This window comes from Eptatretus burgeri, chromosome 18 (genome assembly GCF_056783735.1).
Source record: "Eptatretus burgeri isolate ZD-2024b chromosome 18, Ebu_testis_v1, whole genome shotgun sequence".
In the NCBI taxonomy this organism is placed as follows: domain Eukaryota; kingdom Metazoa; phylum Chordata; class Myxini; order Myxiniformes; family Myxinidae; genus Eptatretus; species Eptatretus burgeri.
This window is the reverse complement of record NC_140978.1, coordinates 27231513-27258500: the sequence shown is the minus strand read 5'-3', so window position 1 is coordinate 27258500 and position 26988 is coordinate 27231513. Positions and strand designations below refer to the sequence as shown.

General features: G+C 44.4%; 2 protein-coding genes across 4 annotated transcripts in view; both read right to left on the bottom strand.

Annotated features, from left to right (window-relative positions):
- LOC147008786 (uncharacterized) overlaps positions 1 to 3732 on the bottom strand; it is a 63832-nt gene extending 60100 nt beyond the window's left edge. Inside the window, exons 1-2 of the mRNA XM_085864481.1 lie at positions 3483 to 3732; positions 3132 to 3352 (exon numbers count right to left, since the gene is read on the bottom strand). Of these exons, the coding sequence (XP_085720607.1) occupies positions 3132 to 3352; positions 3483 to 3732 (471 nt within the window). The remainder of the gene's footprint in view (positions 1 to 3131; positions 3353 to 3482) is intronic.
- The window catches only part of BAP1 (BRCA1 associated deubiquitinase 1), a 143743-nt gene that overhangs the window by 72299 nt on the left and 44456 nt on the right, over positions 1 to 26988 (bottom strand). For 2 of the 3 annotated variants that reach the window (XM_085864228.1, XM_085864230.1), the window contains 5 exons: positions 23824 to 24028; positions 21899 to 22056; positions 21318 to 21433; positions 20379 to 21009; positions 5170 to 5262 (listed from right to left, as the gene is read on the bottom strand). In XM_085864228.1, the coding sequence (XP_085720354.1) occupies positions 5170 to 5262; positions 20379 to 21009; positions 21318 to 21433; positions 21899 to 22056; positions 23824 to 24028 (1203 nt within the window). The remainder of the gene's footprint in view (positions 1 to 5169; positions 5263 to 20378; positions 21010 to 21317; positions 21434 to 21898; positions 22057 to 23823; positions 24029 to 26988) is intronic. The other variant, XM_085864229.1, reaches the window with a different exon arrangement.

Genomic DNA, 26988 nt, shown 5'->3' with positions numbered 1-26988 from the left:
AGTGACGAGCAGGGGAAGAGATTCCATCAGGACATGAAGGAGATGGAGACCAGGTATCAGGGTCGCTGGGACGCAGTCATGATGGCTGACTACTGTTGGAATCTGAAGAGAGACCTCCCTGCCGCTGAACATTCCAGGAGTTCGAAGAAACGGAAGTTCAAGCCCTGAAGTTTGAACAGTGGTGACGCAACATGCAATTTACTTGTACTTACCTTTATCAATGCCCACCATTCAGATGACAGTAATCGATGTTTCTATCATGTAATCAATAAATGTTGTTGGCAAAACATTTTTTTTTCTTAAAAACATGTTTAGGATGATATGTGTTGACAAAAATCAGCTGATAATGCCACAAAAATGTAATTGATTTTGTCACAAGATCTGATTTTTTCAAATCAACTTAGCACAAAAACCTGACCTGATGGAGAGAAACGGATGCCATTTCCTGATTCAGCAGTGCCAGAATACCCTAATTCACTTGTAGAAATCTAGACAACATTCAGAAAGTAAAAAATTGTTGACCAGTGTAATTTACCAGCTTTAAATGTTGGTATTGATGCATAAAGCAAACACTTCAAACGTTTGGACAACTTTTAATTCCCAGCAGGCCCCAAAAATAATTAACTTGATCCCTACCTGACTAGGCTAGATATGGGATTTTAAAAGAAGATCAATAAGGCATTTGAGCATTTTAACCCCTTCCGGCCACACCATTGAGGTCAATATTGTACCTCTGTGTCGATTATAGACCGGTCAAAATATGACATTTTAGGGTCAAACCCACCACAAATTGCAATAGTAATCATTCAATTTTTTTTCACTCCAAATATATCATAGAATGACATACTAAAAGTCACCTTAAATCGGGGCATTGGAACAGCTTCATTTTGACCTCAGTTTAAGGTGACATTGAAGAAAAAATTGATAGCCAAAATATAGGGGGAGGGTATAGTAACATGACCATATCATGACAAATTACTGGCCGATTCTCAATATTAAGATATCAGTAGATTCACAATAAAATTACCTTTCAAACAACACCACAAGTAATGATGTAGACCTAAAATTAACATCATGATGGAAGAAAAACATTTCTGCCTATCACTAAAAATTATTGAATTTAGACATATATGTTGACATTTTTAAATTCACAATTTTTTAATTTCCAAAGTAGGTCCACAATTGGTCTGAATATCTATATACATGTTTTCTGACTGTCACAGTTTTTAAATTTTGCCAATATGTAATGTAGTTAGTGAGATATTGGCTTGCAGCATGGTATTCTGTACACTGTGGTCCTAAATGAGGAGAAAGCTTAGAAATTGAACCCAGTTTTAATAAGATAAACAATCTTAATGTTATATAATGTCCAAGTGTCTGTGCTTTCAGAAAATGTATACTTTGCCATGGGTCCTATGGATATAGTTGCTTACAAAGCATGGTTTTTATCCAAACACAGGCTATTTTTTTTCCATTTTTATAGCTCATTTGTTAGAAATGGGTTACATGTACGATTGTATATGTTGTCCAAAATGGTTGAAAATACATTTTTTGTTTGATATATGTCATTATACACAAGAATAGAACAATTCCTCGAAACAGTACATTTCTTATGACCTTCTGCATATCTTGGCACCTTCAAATGTGTAAAATCTCAGATTTTGCAAAATTTCCCCCAGTCATATGAAGCTTACAAAATCTTATTCCAGAAATTTGAAATGCATCTGATAGCACATCTTAAATAGCAATTTACTTCTGCCTAAAGTGATGATTTAAAATGTCAAGTTTCAACATGGATCATTACTACATACCAGTTTTTAGGTTCACTTCCATGATTGGGTCAAAAAATGTTAGGAAGTACGTAACAAATTGCATTTACCAAGCTGCTACAAAATTACTGGTAGCTATAAGCTTGATTTTATAACCATAGAATAAGTTTACCAAGATGGCCCTATGATATAAAAATCAATACCAAAGGCCAGTTTGTGTTCAGTATACAGAACATCAAAGGTCGTTAGGAAGTATGTAACATTTTAAAGAAATCTGCACTTTTAATCCTAAGATGTAAGTTTGGTTCATCACAGCATGTATTTCTATGGTTCAGTTTATGTGCATATTATATTTATGACCTGAATGAACACTGATCAATTTGTTAACTTCATATGACCTTGACCTCTTCGCTCAAGGTCAAATATCAGGTAAACAAAATATTCTCCATATATGTGGTTTCCAATTAGGGTATAATACATATCTAAGCCATCAGACCAATTTTAGAATGATATGAGTGGTTCCTCGATACAGATAATTGATACTCTTTGGGTCTATTTGACCTTGAACCTGTCAGAGCAATAGAAAGAGGAAGAATTAAGCTCTGCCCAGATAGATCCTGAATCCCCATGATGTTAGTTAACAAATGATATGCAAAACTTAATCATACAATGACTTTCATTTTTTGGTCCCCCATGTCCTAAATGTGTGCATAATATCTTGCTACAAGCCTATAACCAATTTACTGAAGATTGAAGGAGGGTTAACATATTCCAAAATTCTTCCCTTCAAATGGCCATTTTGGCATGTCATATTACTGCAACACCTCAACATATTTACAGAATATAAAGTTACCAACAAAAATAAAATACTATGATGAATCATTATACAAATAAAACACAATTATTTTGTTACTGGAATTTCAGGAATCAATATTCCTATAAAATAAATCAGACAATTAGTTTATGCTTCGAAGTTTGGAATCCTCCTGGGTGCTGATATGTTATACTTTATCTCCATTTATTGCGATGGAATTTAAAATAGCAAAAACACCAAACTTAAAAAGCTATTCTAGCCAGAAGTACTAAGCTACTAAAAGCAAATATACAACACATTTTGTAATATGTACATGTGAATCTTAACAGTCCAATTCCAGGGTAGCCATTTTCTTTTTAATACTACATGTAACTAGTAAACCAGTACGACACTATTTGTTAAAACTACATAACAATCACTATTTTATAGTGCTATCAAGAGCTGACATGTATATCTAATGAAGAAAAATAAATATTTAAACTACTTCAAGTAAGTCACTTCTAAACAACACCTTGAAAAAAACAGTCACAAATTACACATTATAATACATCCTCAGCATCACTTTCTGGATCAGGCAGGATTGCGTTAGAACAGTGTCGGCCTTTACATTCTCCACATGCTGGAGAAAATTCTAGGCCAAATTTTCCACATGAGCATCTCTGTGTACTCCAGTTAGTTCTGCAATTGCAGTTGAAGGCTTCCAGAAGATTGTCAGGTGCAGGCTTCAAGTTAGTGTCCACAGGCACCATCTTACCATTGATGACATAGCCTTGTCAGTAGAAGATATTTCAATTGAGCTTGGATAAAATTCCTGTGGCTGCTTCACTAATTTTACATCACTTTTAACAAGTTTGGCTGCGGTTTCTATGATTCTTAATTTCTCTTCATCATGGTCATACTTCTTGGGTTTGGAGTAGAAGTGGAGTAGAAGACATGGATGATAGAAGATGCTTTATGTCGAAATGTAACCACATTTTCTTTTCCACTAATCTCAGTGATGGTTATCTTGTCTCCAAAATGTTTCTCAAGTCTATGTTTCATGTAGGTAAATCCATATGGTTCAATTCCAGTCTCAACCAATATATCTTCCATTTTGTTTATAAGATCCTGTATTGAGATTTGTTCCTCATCATTGACCTCCAAATACATGACCACCTGATTAAAAGCATCTTCCCTTGCCGAATCAGGAGGTCTCCCCTGCTTAAATCATTTCGGTTGGATTTTATCATCCGCCATGAACTGTTGTGGTACCTGCTTCCCTGTTCTAAAATTTGTGCTGCAAAGGTTGTGGTATACTGCATCTGGAGCATGCAAATCTTGTGCAAACTCAAGTCTACCATTCACAATTTCTGACCACAAATCCTTGCGTTCATTGCAACACTTCTTAATTTTATGTTGAAAATCCATTGATCTGACTGGAATAAGTTTATGACTTTTTACCTTGCAAATGGAATTTATCTGGATGCCCACAGAATATGCAGTTATCTTTATAAATAAATGTATTTCCTGTGGATTGGCGTGTACTTGGTGTATTACTGAAAGAAACAGTCACATTCTCGCTTTCTGCTGGCACTAGCTATACACTGGAGAACAGAAGTCCTTTCTACACTTGACATGCACAACTTGTCCAGGAACAGTACTTATACTGCTAGATTGCAATGCATTAGCTTTTGCAATGCCTTCACATCCTTTGGTACCCAACGTTGCAGTTTTTTGTCCACTCAATAGAGGTTCCTTTCAGAAGACACACTTGTCCATCTTTAATAGATTACTTCAACCTGAGAGAAACAAAAACATGATTAGAATTGTAAATAAAGATGTTCCAGACTTTTAGGTGAGTGAGAACCTTTTCAGAATTCTTACCTATCCCCTGCATATACTTTTGCCCTACCCCCACACCCTTCTGATTCTCTTTCCCCTATGCATATTTAATTGAACAGCCCTCAGCCCCTTTCAATCATTAGTACATTTATTGTATCTTCTATGGCAACCACAATAACATAGGGGAATTAAATCTGAAATGGTCATACATCCAAAAATAACTATTTTGGTCAGATTCTCCAAACATTTTCAACTCTAAAAACACTAATCTTCGGTCAATACCATTACAATATGGTATTGTTAGAAATGTATTTTCATTATGAATCTGTTGATACCTCTGTATTAGAGATAAGTTTTGAATTGTTCACAATATTATCATAAATCTAGACCCTACCCCAAAATTTTATTTTATGATATTTGTGGAAAAATGCTGCCTCAAACCGAGTTCAAAATGGAAATGTTCCAATGCTCCGATTTAAGGTGACTTTTAGTATGTCGTTCTACAACATATTTGGAGTGGAAAAAAACATGAATGATTACGATTGCAATTTGTGGTGGGTAACTCACTATTTTGACCGGTCTATTATGATTACGAGTGCAATGTAAAAGTACAGACGTGTTAGAGCCCAGATAACAGTGCAAGGATGATGCAACACATGGGCAAAGTAGTTATTGTATGTCATGCAACAGGAAAGTGTCGAACACCAGAGATAAAAATTTTTAAAAACAACAATTCTTAACCGCACAGTTCATCTACAAACTAACCTTGTATTTCTTGCGCTTATCAACCTCCTCTTTCAGACACGTCTCACAGTTGGAAATGTCTGCCTCCACACCCTTCAGCAAAGCAAGCAACTCCTGCAAAGCACAAATACGTGTTCCAACAATATTATACACTTCAGTAGGAACAGCTTCATATAAAATTCACATATAGTTATATTTGTGGTTGGAGGAGTGGTTGGGAGGGGGGAGTGGTTGGGAGGGGGGGCAGGGAGTTTACAACATTGCCAGTGAACAGATAGAAGTGTATGGAGTAGAAAGGTCCGTGTATGAGTAGTTAGCTCATCTCGATGTAATAAGCAGGGACACGTCAACTTAAGAATTGTCCTGTTTGAATGCGCACCATACAGGGGATGGTGCGTGGTAATAATTAGGGATCAAGGTAAATAAATGTTTGCATAACCACTTTGTAAGGTCCAGCGGGGTGGAATCAGGTGGCCTGGGGCTCCATGCTTTATGAACGCACGCGCGCGCACACACACACACACACACACACACACACACACACACACACACACACACACACACACACACACACACACACACACACACACACACACACACACACACACACACACACACACACAATATCAGCAATTTTTCAGGAGTCGGCAGGTTAGAGTCAGTGTGATTACCAATTGCAGTACTTACTGCATATTGTTGTAGTTCATGAACTGGTCTTCATTTGCGTTACAGGGTCAAAATATTCAATTTTTTCAGTTTTCTCTGTGTTGATAGATATCACCAAGCTACATGCACTTGTGTGAATTTTTTTTTGCAAAAAACACTAATTAACGGCGAATATGGTATTTTTAATTATGAACTTTAATGGATAATGCATTACAAGGAAAACACATTTTCGCGTTCATCTCGAATTCACCCTTTCTGAGTAAATTGGATGTGGATCAGTTATCCTTTGGCCGTTTTGGACAATTCAAGTGCCAAATTAATCCTGAGAATCTGCCAGATACAAAACTATGTAAAGATATTTACTAGATCTCTTTTAAGAGTTTGTACATATTGGTCAGGGTTTGCTGAATATTTTTTATTGAAAATCTGCCAACTTTTGACCAAATTGACCATATTCCACCCAAAGACACAATTTTCTCAGAACTTTATCTTGCTTACTTTATTTTATAACAGTCCTCCAATATCATCAGATAAACACAATGAACCTTACAACCTGAGAATTTGTTTAATTCATTAGCCATCTATGGCCGCCCAGGTCGAGCCAGTTCCAGGCGAGGATGCCAGTCCATGTGCGCGGCCGGGTGCAATCATACTATCACAAACCTAGTACAAATACTACCACAAACCTAGTACAATTACTACTACAAACTATAGGGGTATCCCATCTGCACGTCAAAAGCCATATAATAAATATGGTGACGGAGCACGAACAACTCGTTCATGGTGACGGAGCACGGACAACTCGCTCAGGGTGACGGAGCACGGACAACTCGCTCAGGGTGACTGAACACGGACAACTCGCTCATGGTGACGGAGCACGGACAACTCGCTCATGGTGACGGAGCACGGACAACTCGCTCAGGGTGACGGAGCACGGACAACTCGCTCAGGGTGACGGAGCACGGACAACTCGCTCAGGGTGACGGAGCACGGACAACTCGCTCAGGGTGACGGAGCACGGACAACTCGCTCATGGTGACGGAGCACGAACAACTCGCTCATGGTGACGGAGCACGAGCAACTCGCTCATGCTGACGGAGCACGAACAACTCGCTCATGGTGACGGAGCACGAACAACTCGCTCATGGTGACGGAGCACGAACAACTCGCTCATGGTGACGGAGCACGAACAACTCGCTCATGGTGACGGAGCACGAACAACTCGCTCATGCTGACGGAGCACGAACAACTCGCTCATGGTGACGGAGCACGAACAACTCGCTCATGGTGACGGAGCACGAACAACTCGCTCATGGTGACGGAGCACGAACAACTCGCTCAGTGTGACGGAGCACGAACAACTCGCTCAGTGTGACGGAGCACGAACAACTCGCTCAGTGTGACGGAGCACGAACAACTCGCTCAGTGTGACGGAGCACGAACAACTCGCTCAGTGTGACGGAGCACGAACAACTCGCTCATGATGACGGAGCACGAACAACTCGCTCATGATGACGGAGCACGAACAACTCGCTCATGATGACGGAGCACGAACAACTCGCTCATGGTGACGGAGCAAGAACAACTCGCTCATGGTGACGGAGCAAGAACAACTCGCTCAGGGTGACGGAGCACGAACCACTCGCTCATGGTGACGGAGCACGAACAACTCACACAGGGTGACGGAGCACCAACAACTCGTTCATGGTGACGGAGCAGGAACAACTCGCTCATTGTGACGGAGCACCAACAACTCGTTCATGGTGACGGAGCACGAACAACTCATTCATGGTGACGGAGCATGAACAACTCACTCAGCATGACGGAGCACGAACCACTCGCTCATTGTGACGGAGCACGGACCACTCGCTTAGGGCGACGGAACACGAACCACGAACCACTCGCTCAGGGTGACGGAGCGCAGTGCTGCTATCAACAATGGGCACTTGGCAAGTGGCTTCAGCACTCAAGCAAGGACTCCAATTAAATGGTTGAGGAACAGTTGGCCAGACTGCATACCATGTTGGATCCCTTTAACTTTAAAGCCCGTCTTCACCACGCACGCAGCAGTAAATGAAATAAAATGAATTCGTTCAAATAATGACTTTATCCAGAAAAGAGCTGCAACATAATGCAGAACAACCCTGACTTTGATTCCCTGTGGAGAACCTCGCGAAACTTCCGAAAACATACACACAGATCTGGCAGATGCTTTGGATAGGCCTGCGGTAGAGTGTCCTCTGGGTGACAGGGTGGAGGTCTTGTAGTGAATGCATTCAATCATTTAGTTCAATGAAGCAGGTTAATTTTGTTACCTTCCTCAATTTTTTGTTCACTCAATATAATTCTCCAAACAGTAGAAAAAGAGAAGTTTAATTGGTTTGGAAATTTCACATTTTCTTGTGTGTATGGAGGAGGAGGAGGGAACATAGCCTTGCTTGCTTAAAGTAAATAGATATCTCGGCTTAGTTACAAGACTCGTTATTTCTTTAAATTACGAGATTTCACAACAAATTTCGACACTTATTTAGTCCGGACCATATCGATCCTCAAAACCGAAAGAATATTTCGATGATGTACTTTATTTCATCTGTGAGAGTAGATCGGAGAAAATCATATCATATTGCTGCGGGCCGGAGGTCCAGTGGCGAGAACGACTGTGAGGTGGGGAAGGTTACGTCGTCTCCCACCACACTCCCTGGAATTGTAGGCCGGCGCTCCGGATAACTCCCTGAGGCGGTGGGTCACTTAACCGACCGTGGACGCCAATACCTCCACCGCGTAGCGTAGGGTCTTTTTGTCTAGAACCAATTTACCTAATTAACCACACGGTGTCTACTGGGGAACCACACCCTCGGCATGTCTTGCTCGAACCGGGGCACTCAATCGTAGAGTTCCAACTACCGACTACCAACTCCGGTTCAGGTGCAGTCGAGCGGAACTGCCAAAGCTGTGCCGGCTTGGATGAACATATTAACGGGAACAAAAACCCGGCTAAATTCATATCCGAACCATGCTGGACCAATGAAGGAAAAGACGAAAACGAACTGGGAACATTTCTACCATAATTTATTTATAATAGACGAGGAAATTTATGTGGCACAGAAACAGGTTTATTGGGGTGTTATGCAGGGGAAAGAAAGAAGACTTAGTGCGACAATTTACAGCAACTTACAAAAGAAGACACAGAGCAGACGTACGCGGGATATACATGCAAGATTTACAATGATCGAAAACACTTATAGTTTCTACATATTAGACTGGCGCCACACACTCGGACAAAATAAACCCAGTTGAAGGCAAAGGACTTTTGCAGCCAGGGAGGGAGGTGGGCTAAGGTCGCAGTTCTTTTGAGTACCTGAGTCTCGGGGAAAGGAATGCTCCGTGATGCGGCACCTGCCAACGGTCGTGCAGTCAGGTCCACAGCTGCCCGTGTGGAGTTCGGGTCCGTGGAGGAGCTCAAGTGGGCCAGGACAAGTAGTCGGGCCGTCGGGGCGAGACGTGAGTGGAGCCAAGCAGCGGGAACCCCTTCGTTTTCCAACCAGCTACGGCCTCCAAGCACAGAACGAACGACCCCCAAAGAACTGAACTAACGACCCCCAAAGAACTCAAGACTGAGGATCATGTCGTGGTTTATAGACCTCCCTTAGCGGGGCGGGGCCTTGGTCGAAACTGACGTCACTGTCCGTCCTGATTGGATGGGGCTCCCATGGGTCCACCCTTTTCTGGGCGGGGCCTCGGCCAGGCACCGGCGAGGCCCGCCCACTCCACGTGTGTGGACTCGTCAGGAAAGAGTTGGAGCGTTTGGAGAAGCCGAATAGGAACTGCGACAGCGAAGATTCTGTCTCGGAAAAACGAGCCCCGAGAGACAACAGGTGGACCGTGGTATGTTGTTGCCAGTGAACCGAATGGCTGCAAGCGCTTGGGTACCGTGGATCGCAATGGAGGATGGGATATAAAGATTTATTACCCTAACTAAAAAAAAACATCGCAACGCACCCCTTCAATTTCCCACGACACACAAGGAGGGTTTCTGTCTGCACATGTACTTAACGGCATAACTGACTTGGGACACCTGTATGTTGTATGCGTAAGGTTCCTAGAACCGTAACAATATAAATGCATGAAATCGCACCAAGCTCCGAATTTGAAAACGACAGTACTTACAAAAGTGATGTAAATAATGATTCGTAGCTATCCCAGGCAAAAATATCATTCCTTTCTTGTCGTAATTCTCTGCAGACCACTGGAGTAGGACCTCCAACCAACTACAGTATACGAGAGTACTACTCACATATACTATAGTTCTAACTGTGGAATTTTTTGCCTGGGATGATGAAGAGGCATTCGATAATATGAGTGAGGAAAGTGAAAAAAAACAACAAAAAAAGCTATCGTTAAAAAATCGTTCTGGCCTGTTTCAACTCAAGGCATGGTTGAGCAGGGAACCACTCGCTCACCACTCCCTGTGGAGGTCACCACTCCACTCCATAAGGAGTGGTGACCGAGAATGAAACTGATGAAAGATATAATTAAATAAGGTCGTGAATAATCATCAAAAGGGGTGTTTTAATTAACCCAAACAACTAATTTTCACTCTTGCACTTCCTTGGAGTTTTCTTGGGATGCATGCAAAGTTTCAGGCTGCTCGGTTTTATAGTTGTGGAGTTATGGAGGACACACACACACACACACACACACACACACACACACACACACACACACACACACACACACACACACACACACACACACACACACACACACACACCGTTGCATGGTAATGCGTGCACCTTTGTACAACATGCGCACTCCATCAAGCTCTCAAATATCAATCCCAGCAAATGAGAGAACACGTGACATGCATCAGCACCAACACACGGCGCTTCACTACCACACTCATGGTACGCGCATACCACTTGCACACAACTCGATCTATGTAGCTTGTACATCTGTGAGTGCGGAGGCACACTGGTTCACAAGGGAGGGAAAAATGGAGGCAACGAAGCGTACGGCAGACGATGTGCACGCTGTCAGTGCAACATTGCACACGAGCCAGGTTTTTTTTTTTTCGTATACCTTGTCAAGGCTCCTATGAGAGCAAACACACAACGCACATCAAGGGGGGCATGAGACAAGAGGGGAGGGAGTGGGAAGGACAAAACAGTGGGGAAGAGAGACATTTGGAGATCTGTGGAAGGGAGAGGGATGGGACGGGGAACATGGGGAATAGAGATGGACATTACAGGAACTTTCAGGAAGGAAAGCAGGAAATTTGAAGAAGGTGGGCTTGGGTGGATTATCGGGGGTAGAAGAGATCGAGGATTTGGATGGGGGATGATAAGAGATGGTGGTGAACAGCTGTTTTGAAGGCCTGGAGGGAAGAATGGGATTGAATAGAGTGAGGGAGTTTATTCCAAAAGCGGGAAAAAAGGGGAATGAAAGAGTGAAGGTGAACAGTGATTCGTGATTTTGGTAGTTTTACCAGAAGGGGGAAAAAAGGGGAATGAAAGAGTGAAGGTGAACAGTGATTCGTGATTTTGGTAGTTTTACCAGAAGGGGGAAAAAGGGGAATGAAAGAGTGAAGGTGAACAGTGATTCGTGATTTTGGTAGTTTTACCAGAAGGGGGTTGTGGGCAGACCTTGAGCGCCTGCGGAAATGTGGTGGGAACAAATCGCAGAGAAAGCAGGGGAGCGAGGCTGGAGAGGAGACGGAAGAAGACAGAAAGACCACCGACCAACCTGCGGTGATTGAGTGAGAGGCACAAAGACTCAGCCACATTGCGGGAGATGCCAATGATCCGAAATGCCGTGGTTTCCACAGCGTGAAGCCGAGAAAGGTGGGAGGCAGGAGCACCAGCCCAGAGGGGAGAGCAGTACTCCATCAGGTTGCGGACAAAAGCTTTGTAAGTGGTCAGAAGCTCAGGTGGGCCGAGGAAGGACAGCACGACGGAGGATTCCCAGTCGGCTACTGGCTCTGGAAGCGATGTTTGAAATGTGGCTTTCCCAGGAAAGGTCAAGGCAGATAGTGAGACCCAGAAGCTTGAAAGAAAGGACTTCTTCCAGTGGATTGTTGAGAAAGTGGATGGGGAGGGGGGGTTCTAAACGGTCCTTTCGAAGAGACAGAGTGAGAGTGTGAGATTTGTCCGGATTGAAAGACATGTTACACGGTTGGACCAGGTTGTGATTTTATCCAGATCAGCAGTGAGCGAAGTAGCTGCTGCTTGCCGGTCTGAGGGATGACCGATGGTACGGTAGAAGGTGGAGTCATCAGCAAAGAGATATAGAGGATTTTCCAGAGTCGGAGAGATCATTGATGAAAACCAGAAAAAGAACAGGGCCCAGAACGCTACCTTAAGGAACTCCAGCCTGGAAAGGAAGGGGGATGAAAGAACTGCATTTAGGGCCACACGGTGACTGCGACAGGAGAGAGGAAGTCTGCGAGCCATGAGTGGAGATGGCCTTGGATACCATAGGAAGAGAGTTTGGTGAGTAGGGCAGGGTGCCAGACTGTGTCAAAAGCACGTGATATGGCTCGGATTTCCTGTCTGGCATTGAAGACTTCCATCCATTGTTGGGAGAGCAGAAGCAGCATATCCAGGGGAGAGTGACCTGGTCTGAAGCCAAATTGATGATCAGAAATCAAGCCATTGGAGAAGAGGAAGGATTTGATGTCTGAAGCGATGATGGATTCCATAACCTTGCTGATGATTGCGAGAAGGCTGATTGGTCTGTAGTTGCAGGGATCTGTTTTTGCACCTTTTTGTGCAGGGCACTGATGTTTGCTGATTTCCAAGCAGATAGCAGATGACCTTGAGCAAATGAGAGGGTGAATAGAACAGAGTGAGGGTGAGCAAGAGCAGAAGAGCAGGCTTTGAGGACACGTGGGCTGATGCCGTCTGGACCGGTTGCAGAATCTGAGTGGAGGTTTGACAGCAAGCTCTCCACCTTGTCAGGAGAAAAGGACACAGAGTTCAGGGACAGTTGGGTGTGACTGAGTAAGGTGGGTAGAGAAAGTGATGGGTTTTGAACACAAGATTTAGCTGCAAACACCGAGTTTAGGCATTCAGCTTTTTCACGTGCGGTATCAGCAGTGCTGCCATTTAAGGTAAGGGAGGGATGGAGGGGGAACATACACCAGAAACAGATTTGATTAGACGCCACCAGAATTTTGAGGCGGGAGAGACGTTTGAGAGTTCAGACTTGAGATGAGAATGATGTTGTTTTCTGGCTCTCCTGAGGGTAGATACACACTTGTTCCGAGCTTTATGGAAGGAACTGAGATTGCCCTCAGTTGGGTTTGCTTTCCATGAGGCAAAGGCAAGTTGTTTCAGGACAACTGCCTCACCACAAGCTTCAGTGAACCAAGGGCGGGAGGGAGGGTAAGACAACTGAAGACGAGAGGGGATAAATCTGTGCATGAGGGAGAGCAAGTTTCTTTGAAAGAATTGCCAGGATGAGTTGATGTTGGAGAAAGTAGCGCTAGGAGACCGGTCTATAAGTTCGAGGGCTGCTTGGAGACCCTGCCAGTCGGCTTGAATGAAATGCCAGACTCGACGGCGGTGAGGTGGTTCTCTGATAACAGCCAGAGAGATGTCCACTTTGACAAGGACGTGGTCAGAAGAACTGATTGGAGCGGAGGAAGAGCAGCAGATATTGTCAGGGAAATTTGTCAAAATCAGATCCAGAAGAGATGGAGTACCATTGGTTGAGATCCGGGTCGGAAAGTTGACCGATTGAGTCAGTCCCAATGAGTCGCAGAAAGCTTTTGCTGAGGTGCCATGACAGGTGAGAGAGGTACCCACACCTAGCCAACTGGCGTGACGACAATTGACGTCGCCACATATGAGGGAAGAGAGAGTTTGGATGAGAAGATTGAAGTTGGTTCATGTTTTCGGATAGTGAGGTGTAGATGGAGTCATCACTGTTAGGTGGATGGTACAGTACACATATAAACATGAGGTGGGAGTGGAGGGGAAGCCGTAGCCAGAGGTATTCCTGGGGGTGTGGGGGAGTGAGAGCAGTGCATGGAGAGTGAGGAATAGAGTCTTTGATGAAGAGAGAAACTCCTCTACCAGGGCGAGGCTCAGGTCTGTCAAACCGGAGGAGGGAGTAACCAGAGAGAGATACTTGGGAGTCAGACACGTCTTGGGGGAGGAAAGTTTCTGTTAGGTAGATTATGTCTGGTTTGTCAGTGGCAACCTGTATGGAAAGATCTGAAAGGTTTGAGCGAAGGCCCCGGATATTTGAGGTCCATACTTTTAATGAAGAGGTCGGGGAGGAGGCTTTGGGTGCAGGGGGTGGGGGGAGGGAGAGGGAGGGACAAGTGACGAGGGGGTAGGTAAGGAGGGTTGTTGAAAGAGTGTGGGGGATTGCAGAATAGCTCAGGGAGGGGGCTGGATGAGGAGGAGAAATGGCTCTGTTGTGCTGGGGGAGAAGGGGTACAAGAGAGGTGGTAGAAGGCAGTTGAGGATTTGAGGAGGTGGAGTGAATAGATGGAGGTGAGAGGGCAGTGGAAGGAGGCAGCTTTGTGGATGGGAGGGGGGGCAACTTTGGGAAGGATGAGTGAGGGGGATGAATGGTGGGAGAAAGGTGAGGGGAGTTTTTGAGAGAGGTGAGAGGGAGGCTTGGAGGGAGAAGAGTGGGATGGTTGCTTTGAGAGTGAGGAGTGAGAGGAGTGAGTTGGCACTGAAGTTATAAAAAAAGAATGGTTGATGGAAAGCGAACATTCATAGCAAACTGAGTTTTTTTTTTTTAAGTTTTAGGTCAGTTATGCGATTAAACACAAGTCTTGATGGATGCAATAAAGGCGAATTCAGAGAATGTAGAGAAGAAACGCTGTAACAGTTGGATTTTTTAGGCAAGGTATGAGGGAAAGGTCGAATTGAGAGCAGTCTGTTTAAATAGCAGAAGAGTAGCGAATTATGATACAGTAAAGAGAACCACATGTGTGAACGAGGAAGAGGAAGCATTATAAGAGATCGTTTTTGTTATTATTATTGTTTGACAGAGTTTTCAACAGATTCGGTCATGTAAGTGTTGTAGAAAAAAAAAAAAAAAACGAGGAAGAAGAATAGGCAGAAGAAGAAGAATCGGAGAAAGGTAGCGGTTTTTTTTTTTGGATTTAAGATAAGAAATAGAGCGATTAGTTGGGAGGGATGGGGGACATTAGGAAAGTGGGAAATATAGAAATTGAAGATAATGGGGAGAAAAAAATAAACACGATCGTACACCGAGGGGAACAAAGGGTAGGCCTCAAGCCTCAGGGATAGGCCTCAAGCACTCAGAAAGACAAGTTCGACGAAATCTCACAAAATAGCACAATTTTTGAAACAAAACCGAACTCGGAACACACAGTAACATGCAGGTGAGAAAATAAACAGTTAAAACAGGACAGATAACGACCGGAAACTTAACTTTGAGATCGTCAGCAGAGAGCCCCGAAGGAGACCTGTCGACGCTCCAAACCCAGAACCGGAAGTCAGTATTGGAAATTGCCACGAAGTACTCACAGATTATGAACCATGCTCTCTACGGAGCGTTATTGCTGCCGAGGCTGTTTTGTTAACGAGGTTTACAATCCATGATGGGTTTTCACTCCAACACAGGAAGTCATGGCAGGAATTTGAAATTTGTTCAAGGTGCCGGTGATAGCTCGCATACCCTTCACGAAGGACACCACAGGATCTTTAACGTCCACCAACTAATGGCAACAGACAGGACTCCAAGTTTAACTTCCATCCCCCCCATTCCAAGGTAACTTTAATGAAAGCACAAATTGTCTCCAGTTTGAAAAGTTTCCCATCCGCTCAACGTGACCGGCAACGCGTACAGATATAGTATTCATCCTGGTGATCTATGTACGAGCATAGTGATGTGATAACCTGCTGATCGTTAAACTTACACATTTCTATCTTTGAGCTCCTTGAAGTGCACATTGACAAAAGCATTGGCTGCTGCCAACACGCACCGATTCATGGTCAACACGAGTCATGTGTTCCACACCTATGCAGGATATGGGTTTCAATGCCACTGGAAACTATCTTTGTGACATTTTAACCATTTGTTTGAAATTGCAGAACAAGATGGTACAATGTGATAAGAACAAAAAGAAGAAGACTTTTCAGGATATTTTCAGGAAAGTTAGCAGTTAGCTGCTAGGTGAAATGATGGACAAGGAATGTCAAACTGCAGGGATCTTGTGATAAATAAACCATTACTAAAACAAAAAGCTTAATAATAATAATTTACCAAATAGACTTAGATAATGATTGCAATGCAGCAAACCCTCAATTGGATTACGACACTTCTTTGTTATTCCAACCTGAGCACACAGCTAACGATGCTGGCACCTCAGGTTCAAATGGCATAAAATGTCAATTTCTCCATCTTCCACTTATGTCTTTGTCTTACATTGATTTTTGTAAGAGAGGGGGAGATCGAGGGGTAGAAAAGTTAAAAGTTTAGGAGGAGGGAGAGGATTAAGGGGAGGGAGGGGAAGAGGAATGTCCGGAGCATGTGGGAAAGGGCTGGGCTGAGAGAGGGGTTGGGGATGGAGTAAGTTTTGCCATATTTGTGTTTGCAATAAATAGTTGGACCCTGAGATGGCTGAAGAAGCAAATAAAATAAGAAGAATGCAAATCTCGATGACAAAATCCATTCAGCTCTGTTTCTGCTTGAGACATGACATGAATATTCATCTTCCTCTTTCACACGTGTGGTTCTCATTACTGTATCATAATGCACTACTCTTCTTCTATTTAAACAGACAACTCTCAATCTGACCTTTCCTTCATACCTTGCCTAAAAAAATCCAACTGTTGCAGCGTTTCTTCTCTCCATTCTCTTAATTCACCTTTATTGCATCCCTCAAGAAATCTCATTAATCGCATTTCTGACCTAAAAATTAAAAAAAAATCCCAGTTTGCTATGAGTGTTCGCTTTCCATCAACCATTCTTTTTTTTACAACTTCAGTGCCAACTCACCCCTCTCACCCCTCACTCTCACAGCAACCATCACACTCTTCTCCCTCCAAGCCTCCCTCACCTCTCTTAAAAACTCCCCCCCTCACCTCTCCCCACTCACCCTTCTCCCACCATTCACCCCCTCACTCACCCTTCTCAAACTTTCCCCCCCTCTCATCCACAAAGCTGCCTCCTCCCCCTGCCCTCTCACCTCCATCTCATCACCCCACCTCCTCAAATCCTCAACTGCCTTCTGCCCCCTCTCGTGCCCCCCACCCATCTCCCTCAGCACCACAGATCCATTTCTCCTCCTCATCCAGCCCCCTCCCTGAGCTATTCTGCAATCCCCCACACTATTTTAACAACTCTCGTTATCTCCCTCCCCTCCCCCCGCCCTGCACCCAAAGCCTCCTCCCTCCCTTTCATTAACAGTGTGGATCTCAAATATCCGGGGCCTCCGCTCAAACCTTACAGATCTTTCCATACAGATTGCCACTGACAAACCAGACATAATCTGTCAAACAGAAATGTTCCTCCTCAAGACATCTCTGACTCCCAAGTATCTCTCCCCGGTTACTCCCTCCTCCAGGATGACAGATCTGAGCCTCGTCCTGGTGGAGGAGTTGCTCTCTTCATCAAAGACTCTTCCTTACTCTCCATGCACTGCCCTCACTCCCCCACACCCCCAGCAATACCTCTGGCTACGGTTTCCCTTCACTCCCACCTCATGTTTATATGTGTACTGTACCGTCCACCCAACAGTGATGACTCAATTTACACCTCACAATACGAAAACATGGACCAACTTCGATCTTCTCATCCAAACACTCTCTTCCTCATATGTGGTGACTTCAATTGTCATCTTGCCAGTTGGCTAGGTTTGGGTATCTCTCTCACCTGTCATGGTATTTCAGCAAAAGCTTTCTGTGACTCATTGGGACTGACTCAATTGGTCAACTTCCCGACCCGGATCTCAACCAATGGTACTCTGTCTCTTCTGGATCTGGTTTTAACAAATTTCCCTGAAAAAAATCTGTTTTTCCGCCGCTCCACTCGGTTCTTCTGACCAAGTCCTTGTCAAAGTGGACATCTCTCTGGCTATAATCAGAGAACCACCTCAGCGCAGTTGAGTCTGGCATTTCACTCAAGCCGACTGGCAGGGTCTCCAAGCAGCCATCCAACTTCCAGACTGGTCTCCCATCGCTACTTCGTCCAACATAAACTCATCCTGGGAATTCTTTCAAATGAACTTGCTCTCCCTCATGCACAGATTTATCCCCTCGTCTTCAGTTTTCCTACCCTCCCTCCCGCCCTTGGTTCACTGAAGCTTGTGGCGAGGCAATTGTCCTGAAACAACTTGCCTTTCCCTCATGGAAAGCAAACCCAACTGAGGGTAATCTCAGTTCCTTCCATAAAGCTCAGAACAAGTGTGTATCTACCCTCAGGAGAGCCAGAAAACAGCATCTTTCCAAGCTCAAGTCTGAACTCTCAAACCTCTCTCCCTCCTCCAAATCCTGGTGGCGTCTAATCAAATCTGTTTCTGGTGTATGTTCCCCCTCCATCCCCTCCCTTACTTCAAATGGCCGCACTGCTGATACCGCACGTGAAAAAGCTGAACACCTAAACTCGGTGTTTGCATCGAAATCTTGTGTCCAAAACCCATCGCTTTCTGTACCCATCTTACCCAGTCACACCCAACTGTTCCTGGACTTTGTGTCCTTTACTCCTGACAAGGTGGAGAGCTTGCTGTCAAACCTTGGCAAAGATTCTGCAACCGGTCCAGATGGCATCAGCCCACGTGTCCTAAAAACCTGTTCCTCTGCTCTTGCTCACCTTCTCTTTGTTATATTAACCCTCATTTGCTCAAGGTCATCTGCCATCTGCTTGGAAATCAGCAAACATCACTGCCCTGCATAAAAAGGTGCAAAAACAGAGACCTGCAACTATAGACCAATCAGCCTTCTCCCAATCATCAGCAAGGTTATGGAATCCATCATCGCTTCAGATGTTTCATCCTTCCTCTTCTCCAATGGCCTGATTCCTGATCATCAATTTGGTTTCACACCAGGTCACTCTCCCCTGGATATGCTGCTTCTGCTCTCCCAACAATGGATGGAGGTCCTCAATGCCGGACAGGAAATCAGAGCCACATCCCGAGACATATCGCATGCTTTCAACACGGTCTGGCACCCTGCCCTGCTCACCAAACTCTCTTCCCATGGTATCCAAGGCCATCTGCACTCATAGCTCACAGACTTCCTCTCCTGTCGTAATCAACGTGTGGCCCAAAATGGAGTTCTCTCATCCTCTCTTCTTGTCCAGGCTGGCGTTCCTCAAGGGAGCGTTCTGGGCCCTGTTCTTTTTCTGGTTTTCATCCATGATCTCTCCGACTCTCTGGAAAACCCCCTATATCTCTTTGCTGATTACTCCACCCTCTGCCGGACCATCTGTCATCCCTCAGACCGGCAAGCAGCAGCTTCTTCGCTCACTGCTGATCTGGGTAAAATCACAAACTGGTGAAACACGTGGAACATGTCTTTCAATCCGGACAAATCTCACACTCTCACGATGTCTCTCCGAAAGGACCGTTTAGAAAACCCCCTATCCATTCCCTCAACGATCCTCTGGAAGAAGTCCTTTCTTTCAAGCTTCTGGGTCTCACCATCTGCCATGATCTTTCCTGCGAAAGTCATATTTCCAACCTGGCCTCCAAAGCCAGTCGCCGACTGGGAATCCTCCGTCGTGCTCAGTCCTTCCTCGGCCCACCTGAGCTCCTGGTGTTGGCAGGAGCTTTTATCTGCAACCTGATGGAGTACTGCTCTCCCCTCTGGGCTGGTGCTTCTGTCTCCCACCTTTCTCCGCTTCACGCTGTGGAAACCAAGGCATTTCAGATCATTGGCATCTCCTGCAATGTGGCTGAGTCTTTGGGCCTCTCACTCTCTCACCGCAGGCAGGTCGGTGGTCTTTCTGTCTTCTAACGTCTCCTCTCCGGTCTCCCCCCCCCCCCCCCGCCTGCTGTCTGCAATTTGTCCCCACCATATTTCCACAGGGCGCTGAAGGCCCGCAATCAACCCCATTCTGGTAAAACTACCAAAATCACGAATCACTGCTCACCTCCACTCTTTCATTCCTCTTTTTTCCCACCTTTGGAATAAACTCCCTCACTCTGTTCAATCCTATTCTTCCCTCCAGACCTTCAAAACTGCTGTTCACCACCACCTATCTTCCCCCATCAAAAACCTCAAACTTTTCTTCCCCCGTTAATCCACCCCAAACCTACCTCCTTCAAGTTCCCTGCTTTCCTTCCTGAAAGTCCCTGTGGTGTCCATCTTGTGGACCCCATGTTCCCCACCCCTCTCCCTTCCACAGATTTCCTAATGTCTCTGTTCCCCACTGTTTTGTCCTTCCCACTCCCGCCCCTCATGTCTCATGCCCCCCTTGCTGTGCGTTGTTTGTTAGCTCTCACACGAGGCTCGACAAGGTATACAAAAACAAAATGTATGACACCTCATTGAGTTGATGTGAAAGAAAAAGAAGTCATGTGCTACAGAGTCAGCACAAGGCAGAGCAACCGTTGGCAAGATGATCAGTGTACTTGCCTGGGGCGAGTACCTTCCTTGTTCTGACCTCCTGCTCCCAATCACCCGGTTTCTCTCTGAAACTCCACGATCCCTGGAGCTGGACACACCTTCAGTTCTTTGAGGTACTGTAATGGTGCCCCTGAATCCTGAGTCCATGCCTTGGGAGGCAGACGTAGAACCAGGCTCAAGTTTAGGTGCAGAGCTCGGTGCAGGTCGGGGCGAGGCGATGCGCAGCCGTCCGTCGGGATCCAGGCACAGTAGGGACGTGCTGATGTGCTGGCTGATGTCGCTGACTGCGTGGTCGTACTTGTTGGGGTCGATGCGAGTAAGCATGTCCTCAGGGATGTTGGGGGCAGAGGGTACCGGGCTTCCTGGCCTCGTTGGGTTTCGAGAGCGCACCGGCGAGCGTAAGGGAGAGTTAAAGGCACTACCGATCTCAGAGGCAGTGTCTGTGCTTTCATTGCTGGGAGTGGGTGAGGAACGATTATCAGTAGTCTGGTTGAATGTGCCATGTTCAGTGAGAGATCCAGAGAGATCGGCATCGACCTGGCAGAGCTTGTTAGTGGACGTCTCTGAAACATCATCCACGCGTGCGCCATCAAAGCCTCCCGACCCACTGGCATTCCTGGAAGGTGCAACTCCTTTAGACCTTCGGTGGGAAAGAAAACATATCAGTCCAAATCTAAACTTGATCGACATCAAATTGTTCGACAAATCGTGATAAATGGAGAATTTTAAACTCCAAATGACACAACACATTCTGTTTTATCAAGGTAAGAAATGATAGGTCCATCAAAGTCAAGGCCTTTACAATGCTTAGTTTAAAGCAGAAAACACATGAGAATTTTCCGCAAATCCCACAAGCAGAAACTGTTTCCACCATTATGATTCTGGTCCATAACTGCCGTACACCCAATAAATGTGAAATTCCCCCAATGAGACGTCACGCATTCTCACTGTGGCCTGCGTGTGCTCGAACAATCTTCCAACTCCGTATCCTGCTGCTGATCATGGTGTCGTCCTTGTGACTGTATGGCCAATCCACGAACACGACCGCCATCACCTCCCATATCCTGCACGTATAGAATCACCACAGACCAGACAGCGTCACTTGAGCAAGAAAGACAAGGCTGGACAAGCAAACCGATTCACATGCAGACAGACCGAGTCTCTTTGTAGCCTCACGGGAGATCAGTATCCTATTAACGTGCAGGCCCGTTACTGATGGCACTATGAAGCAGAAAACTGTAAGACACCTTCACCACATCACAAATCACATTTCATTATGATGGAGCAAAACGTTTCGTGATGTAAGAGTACGATAATTTCCTCGAGGTGGCAAATCTGTTGTGCTCGTAATAAAGCTCATGTCGAGCGATTGGCAATGGTTTAATACAAATTCCACCGTCCAATTGCATCAATAATCTCCACAGACGTACCTTGGGAAGAAGGAGTAAAGGTGTTGATTGAAAAAATATATATATATATATATATATTAGCAGTTGCACAGTAATGCACAAAAGGAAGTGTGTGGATACCTGTGGAGGACACTTGGCGTAATTGTGGTTATCCAGAAAGGGGGGAAGTCTGGAAGTGGACTGTCCATGAGTCTGAGCACCGGCGGTGCTTCCTGGAAGAGGCACGGCCACATGCAGGGATTCACGAGACGAGTCACGAATGCCATCATGCAGTTTACCTGCATCAGCACGTGTACACAAGTTTTGTTTTTCTTGTTTGTTTGTTTTTTGTCCTCTTATTTATTAATACTTCCTTCGTAAAGTGTTGTCACACGACTTAACAAAATGCTGTAGGAACGGTGATGGGACCAATCGATTCATTCGAGTCTTGGTGTAATGCCAAAAGGCTGTGCAAGAAGCACGTTTCTTCTACATGGTAATCATTCAATATTACTAGGCTGGCAGGATATAGCCTCGAGGTACACACACTCACCTCCAAGCTAGCTAGCCTGGGTTGGAATCCCAATCAGCTATAAACTGTCATCCTGGTGCTTCACAGGCAGGGTGATTCATCAATGTGTGTGCTGTCCATCGGATGGCCGTTAAATCGGAATCACATCTGCCAGCGTCGGTTGGTGGATGTTAAAGATCCCACGGTGTCCTTTTCAAAGAGAAGGCGAACTATTGCAGGCACCGTGGCCAAATTCCAAATTTGTGCCCGAACCAGCAGAGGGAATTGCATCAGCGGCACAGCTGTGCCCACAACCAGTCATACTACCCTGCAGCCTTATGAAGAATATTCAACATTACTGGTGTACAACTGTGGTAAGTTACTTGCACAACACGACTAATTTTTATTTCATTTTACATACAAGGTCGAAGGCTCGTCATGGAGCTGCCACTCACACACATGGACATACTGAAGAGACAAACACTAAACACAGCCAATGAGCTTGGGGGAAGTGCCGCAACTTCCTGGGTTACTCTGGGTACCAGCGACATCACAACCAAGGCGCCGCCTTTCTCACCGCACTCAGCAGGGCATTTCCTCAGGAGGAATTTCCTCCTCTCCCTGGATGTCAAACAATGGGGATCGTTTGTGCTCTATGCTTTTAAATGCTGAGCATCGAGCAAGGAAGCAGCATGTACTGTTTTCGTTTTTGGTACGGACTCGGCTGGGGTTTGAACCGCCGACCTCCCAAACTCGGGGTGGATGCTCTAACCATTACACCACAAAGTCTGATAAACAAACAAGATTCAACATTACTGGTGTACAATTTAGACCGAAGCCACACGTTTAAATAAAATTAAAACAAGCAGTCATAGACTGGTACTTACGAAATCGTCAACTTAACCTCTGACCTTGTTTAATAAAAGCTGTCTCTAGAGAAGGTAGCGACGCAAACCAGAAGTTTCTATGATGATTCTGTCCCAAACCATCAAAAATCGAATGTTTTGGATGTTTGACCTCACTGTGACCTTGACCTTTGACCGATTTTGACCAAAATCTAATCAGCACTAGCCATCAGCCTCCTGAATCACATGGTGTAATTTGACATTGGTAGCTTCTTCCGTTCTCGAGTTATCGTGCCTACAAACAAACAAGCACACACACAAACAAACAAACAGAAATGGAAGTCATCAATATACTTACGAAATCTTTAGATTTCGGAAGTAACAAACACACAAACAGATGACGGAAGTCATCAATAAATAATACTCTCCCACTCACGACATATCATTGAAAACTGCCATGTTAATCATCGAGGACAGGAGGAAGAGGAGAAGGATAAGATGAGAAAACTATGGGGTTGAGGTTCGCTCAACCTTTTCCCCCTTTTTCTGTCATTGCAAGCATGAAGGTGGGAGTTACTCTGAAAACAACTGAGCAACTTGTTTAAGAACATAACAACATGACTCGAAACAAAGTGTCCATTCAAGTACTCACTTGGTCTAAACAGGCAGCTTAGTTGAGCTTCAGCAAATACAGCAAGTGCAAAAGTTACCTTGGCCAGATCCCTTGCGAGTGGTTTCCTGTTGCAATCCATTGTCTCGCCTCCTAGTTTCTAGACGTTCCATCCGAGTCGCATCTTGTGATCGGGTCGACAATTTGTGGGTGGCATCACCATTTACGGGTGTGTTGGCCACCCGGAGCTGTTTCTCCAGAGGGCTCTGAGGTCGGATGAGCTCTGGCTGTGTCACTTGGATGAGCTTCAAACAGAACACGAAGATGGGGAAACGGTTTTGACAGTGCGCAATAAATTTTTGCAAAAAAAAACTTACTAAGATGCACCCTCTACCTAATACACTCACACACACATATGAATATATATATATATATATATAAATAAAAATTAACATCTCCTATGCTCCTCGAGCCGAAACTGCTGCGAAAAGCAACCAAGAAGGCCTACACAAGGTAAGTGCTATGCCGCATCAAACCCTTCCCAGAGTTCCTCCACAGCTGTAAAGACGTTCACACAGAACACACATGACAATCCCAATGCTACACACCATTTCAGCTTCCGGACCGGTTTCATCGCTTATTGGTGAATCATCAGCGATAGCGCAGACAGCAACAATTGCCAAGCCATACCAAGGAGGCTCCCAAGCATGAACCACGTGCAAACGTAAATAGCAGTCAATGTATAAACAAGCAGTCATAGACTGGTACTTACGAAATCGTCCACTTGACCTCTGATCTTGTCTAATAAAAGCTGTCTCTAGAGAAGGTATCGACGCAAACCAGAAGTTTCTACGATGATTCTGTACCAAACCATCAAAAATCGAATGTTTGACCTCACTGTGACTGATTTTGACCAAAATCTAATCAGCGCTAGCCATCACCCTCCTGAATCACGTGGTGTAATTTGACATTGGTAGCTTCTTCCGTTCTCGAGTTATCGTGCCTACAAACAAACAAACACACACACACAAACAGACACACAGATGACGGAAGTCATCAATATACTTACGAAATCTTTAGATTTCATAAGTAATAAGAAAGACCCACCCACATCTCTCACCTGTGAATGGAGGGAATAGCCAATCAGCTCTCACCTAATCAATGAAACATGCTTGGGAGCTTCATTGGTATGTATTGCTGTCTCCGCTATCGCTGATGATTCGCCAATAAGAATTGAAACCGGTCCGCTAGCTGAGGGGGTGTGTAGCATTGGGATTATCATGTGTGTCCTATGTGTGAATTACTTTATAGTTGTTCAGGAACTCTGGGAAGGGTTCGAAACAGCGTTTAGCACTTGCCTTGCGTAAGTCTTCTTGGGTTTCTTTCTGCAGCTACTTTGGCTGGAGACGTGTGGGAGAAGTCAATTGCATATACAGTATATACATGTACTCCACCAGGCAGCAGTTTTATAACACCCCCATTTTTCCAGTTTTTGTTGAAATTTAATATAAACAGTTGAAGTCCAGTGAATAACCTGAAATGGTACAAAGCTAAGCGGTAAACTGCCAGAAGTTAAAAAAAACAGTAGTTTAGGTTACCAAAAACTGAGAAATAATGTAAATTTTCAGAGTTGTTAAAAAAGGCCCTTTTCAGGGAACAAGTAATGGGTTAGCAACTGCAGCTGTTCTGCAGCAATGGAAGTAAATTAAGCCTTAAAGTTGATGCAAACAATTCCTACAGGTGTCCAAACTTTGTTGATTAGTTACAAACCCTCTGTCTGTATAAAAGCAGTGTTGGAACAGACTGTGTTGCTACACCCTCTGAAGCATTATTTGGACAATATTACACTGCAGGAAGTAGAATATTGCTATCATAATAGTGAGAAAAAAAACAATTAACAAAGGAAGACAGACAGACCATTATAACCCTTCAATGTGTAGGTCTTTCCATTCGAGAAATTGAAAAGCAGCCAAGGTATCAGTGAGTACAGTTTCCTACACCATCGAAAGGCACTTGGAAACTGGAGGACACTGACAGGAAAAGTTCTGGCAGACCTAAAGCCACAACACAATCAGAAGACAAGTTTCTGAGAGTCAACAGCTTGCGTGATAGGTGGCTCACAGGACAGCAGCTTCGAGCACAGCTTAACACTGGTCGAAGTAAGGACCAGGTTGGAAAAACAGAAAAAAAATAAAAATAAAAATAAAAAAAAATAAAAAACTTTGGACCTTTGTATCTGAAACCACACCAAGGAAAAAATTGAAACTTGGCACATAGAAAGTACTCATGTGGAATAAGGGTGATTTTTATGACATCATATGTACCATCCTTATGACATCATAATTGCATATGTAGAATGCTACATCCGATCAGTATGAAATTTTTTGAGGGTCAACTCGGGATAAAATGGTCCACAGAAAAAAAAAAAAAATCAGTCACCATTCGGCAACCATATTGTTTGTTTTTTTAAACCTTCAAAAATCTTCTTCTCTGAAGTGGCTGAACAGATTGAGGCGAAACTTTACACGTATGACCACCTATCCATAAGGAACAGAAGGTTCACATGTATGATGTCATTTACATGGTTTAGCAGGCATGTTGGATTTACCCTAAAACTTGTGAAAATCATCTTCTCCAGAACGGCTGGACAAATCGAGGGGAAACTTCACACAAGTGCTCCCCAAGCCATGGGTGCACAAGTGGCACATAGCAAGTACTCCTCATGGGGAATGAGTGTGGTATTTTTATGACAACATAGGTGCCTTGGTTATGACATCATAATTGCATATGTGGAACTTGACGTCCGATGAGCAGAATATTTTTTGAGGGTCATCCAGGGGTAAAATTGTTGAACCAATTTTTTGATGATGTCATCAGTCATGTGATTCGGCAGCCATTTTTTTTTTTTTTTCTTTTTTAAACCTTTTCTGAAATGGCTGAAAAGATCGAGGCCAAACTTTACACATATGACCGCCTATCCATGAGGAACAAAATGGTCACACATACGACATCATAGGTCACATTGTTTGGCAGCCATTTTGGATTTACCCTAAAACTTGTGAAAATCATCTTCTCCAGAACGGCTGGACAAATCGAGGGGAAACTTCACACAAGTGCTCCCCAAGCCATGGGTGCACAAGTGGCACATAGCAAGTACTCCTCATGGGGAATGAGTGTGGTATTTTTATGACAACATAGGTGCCTTGGTTATGACATCATAATTGCATATGTGGAACTTGAAGTCCAATGAGCAGAAAAATTTTTG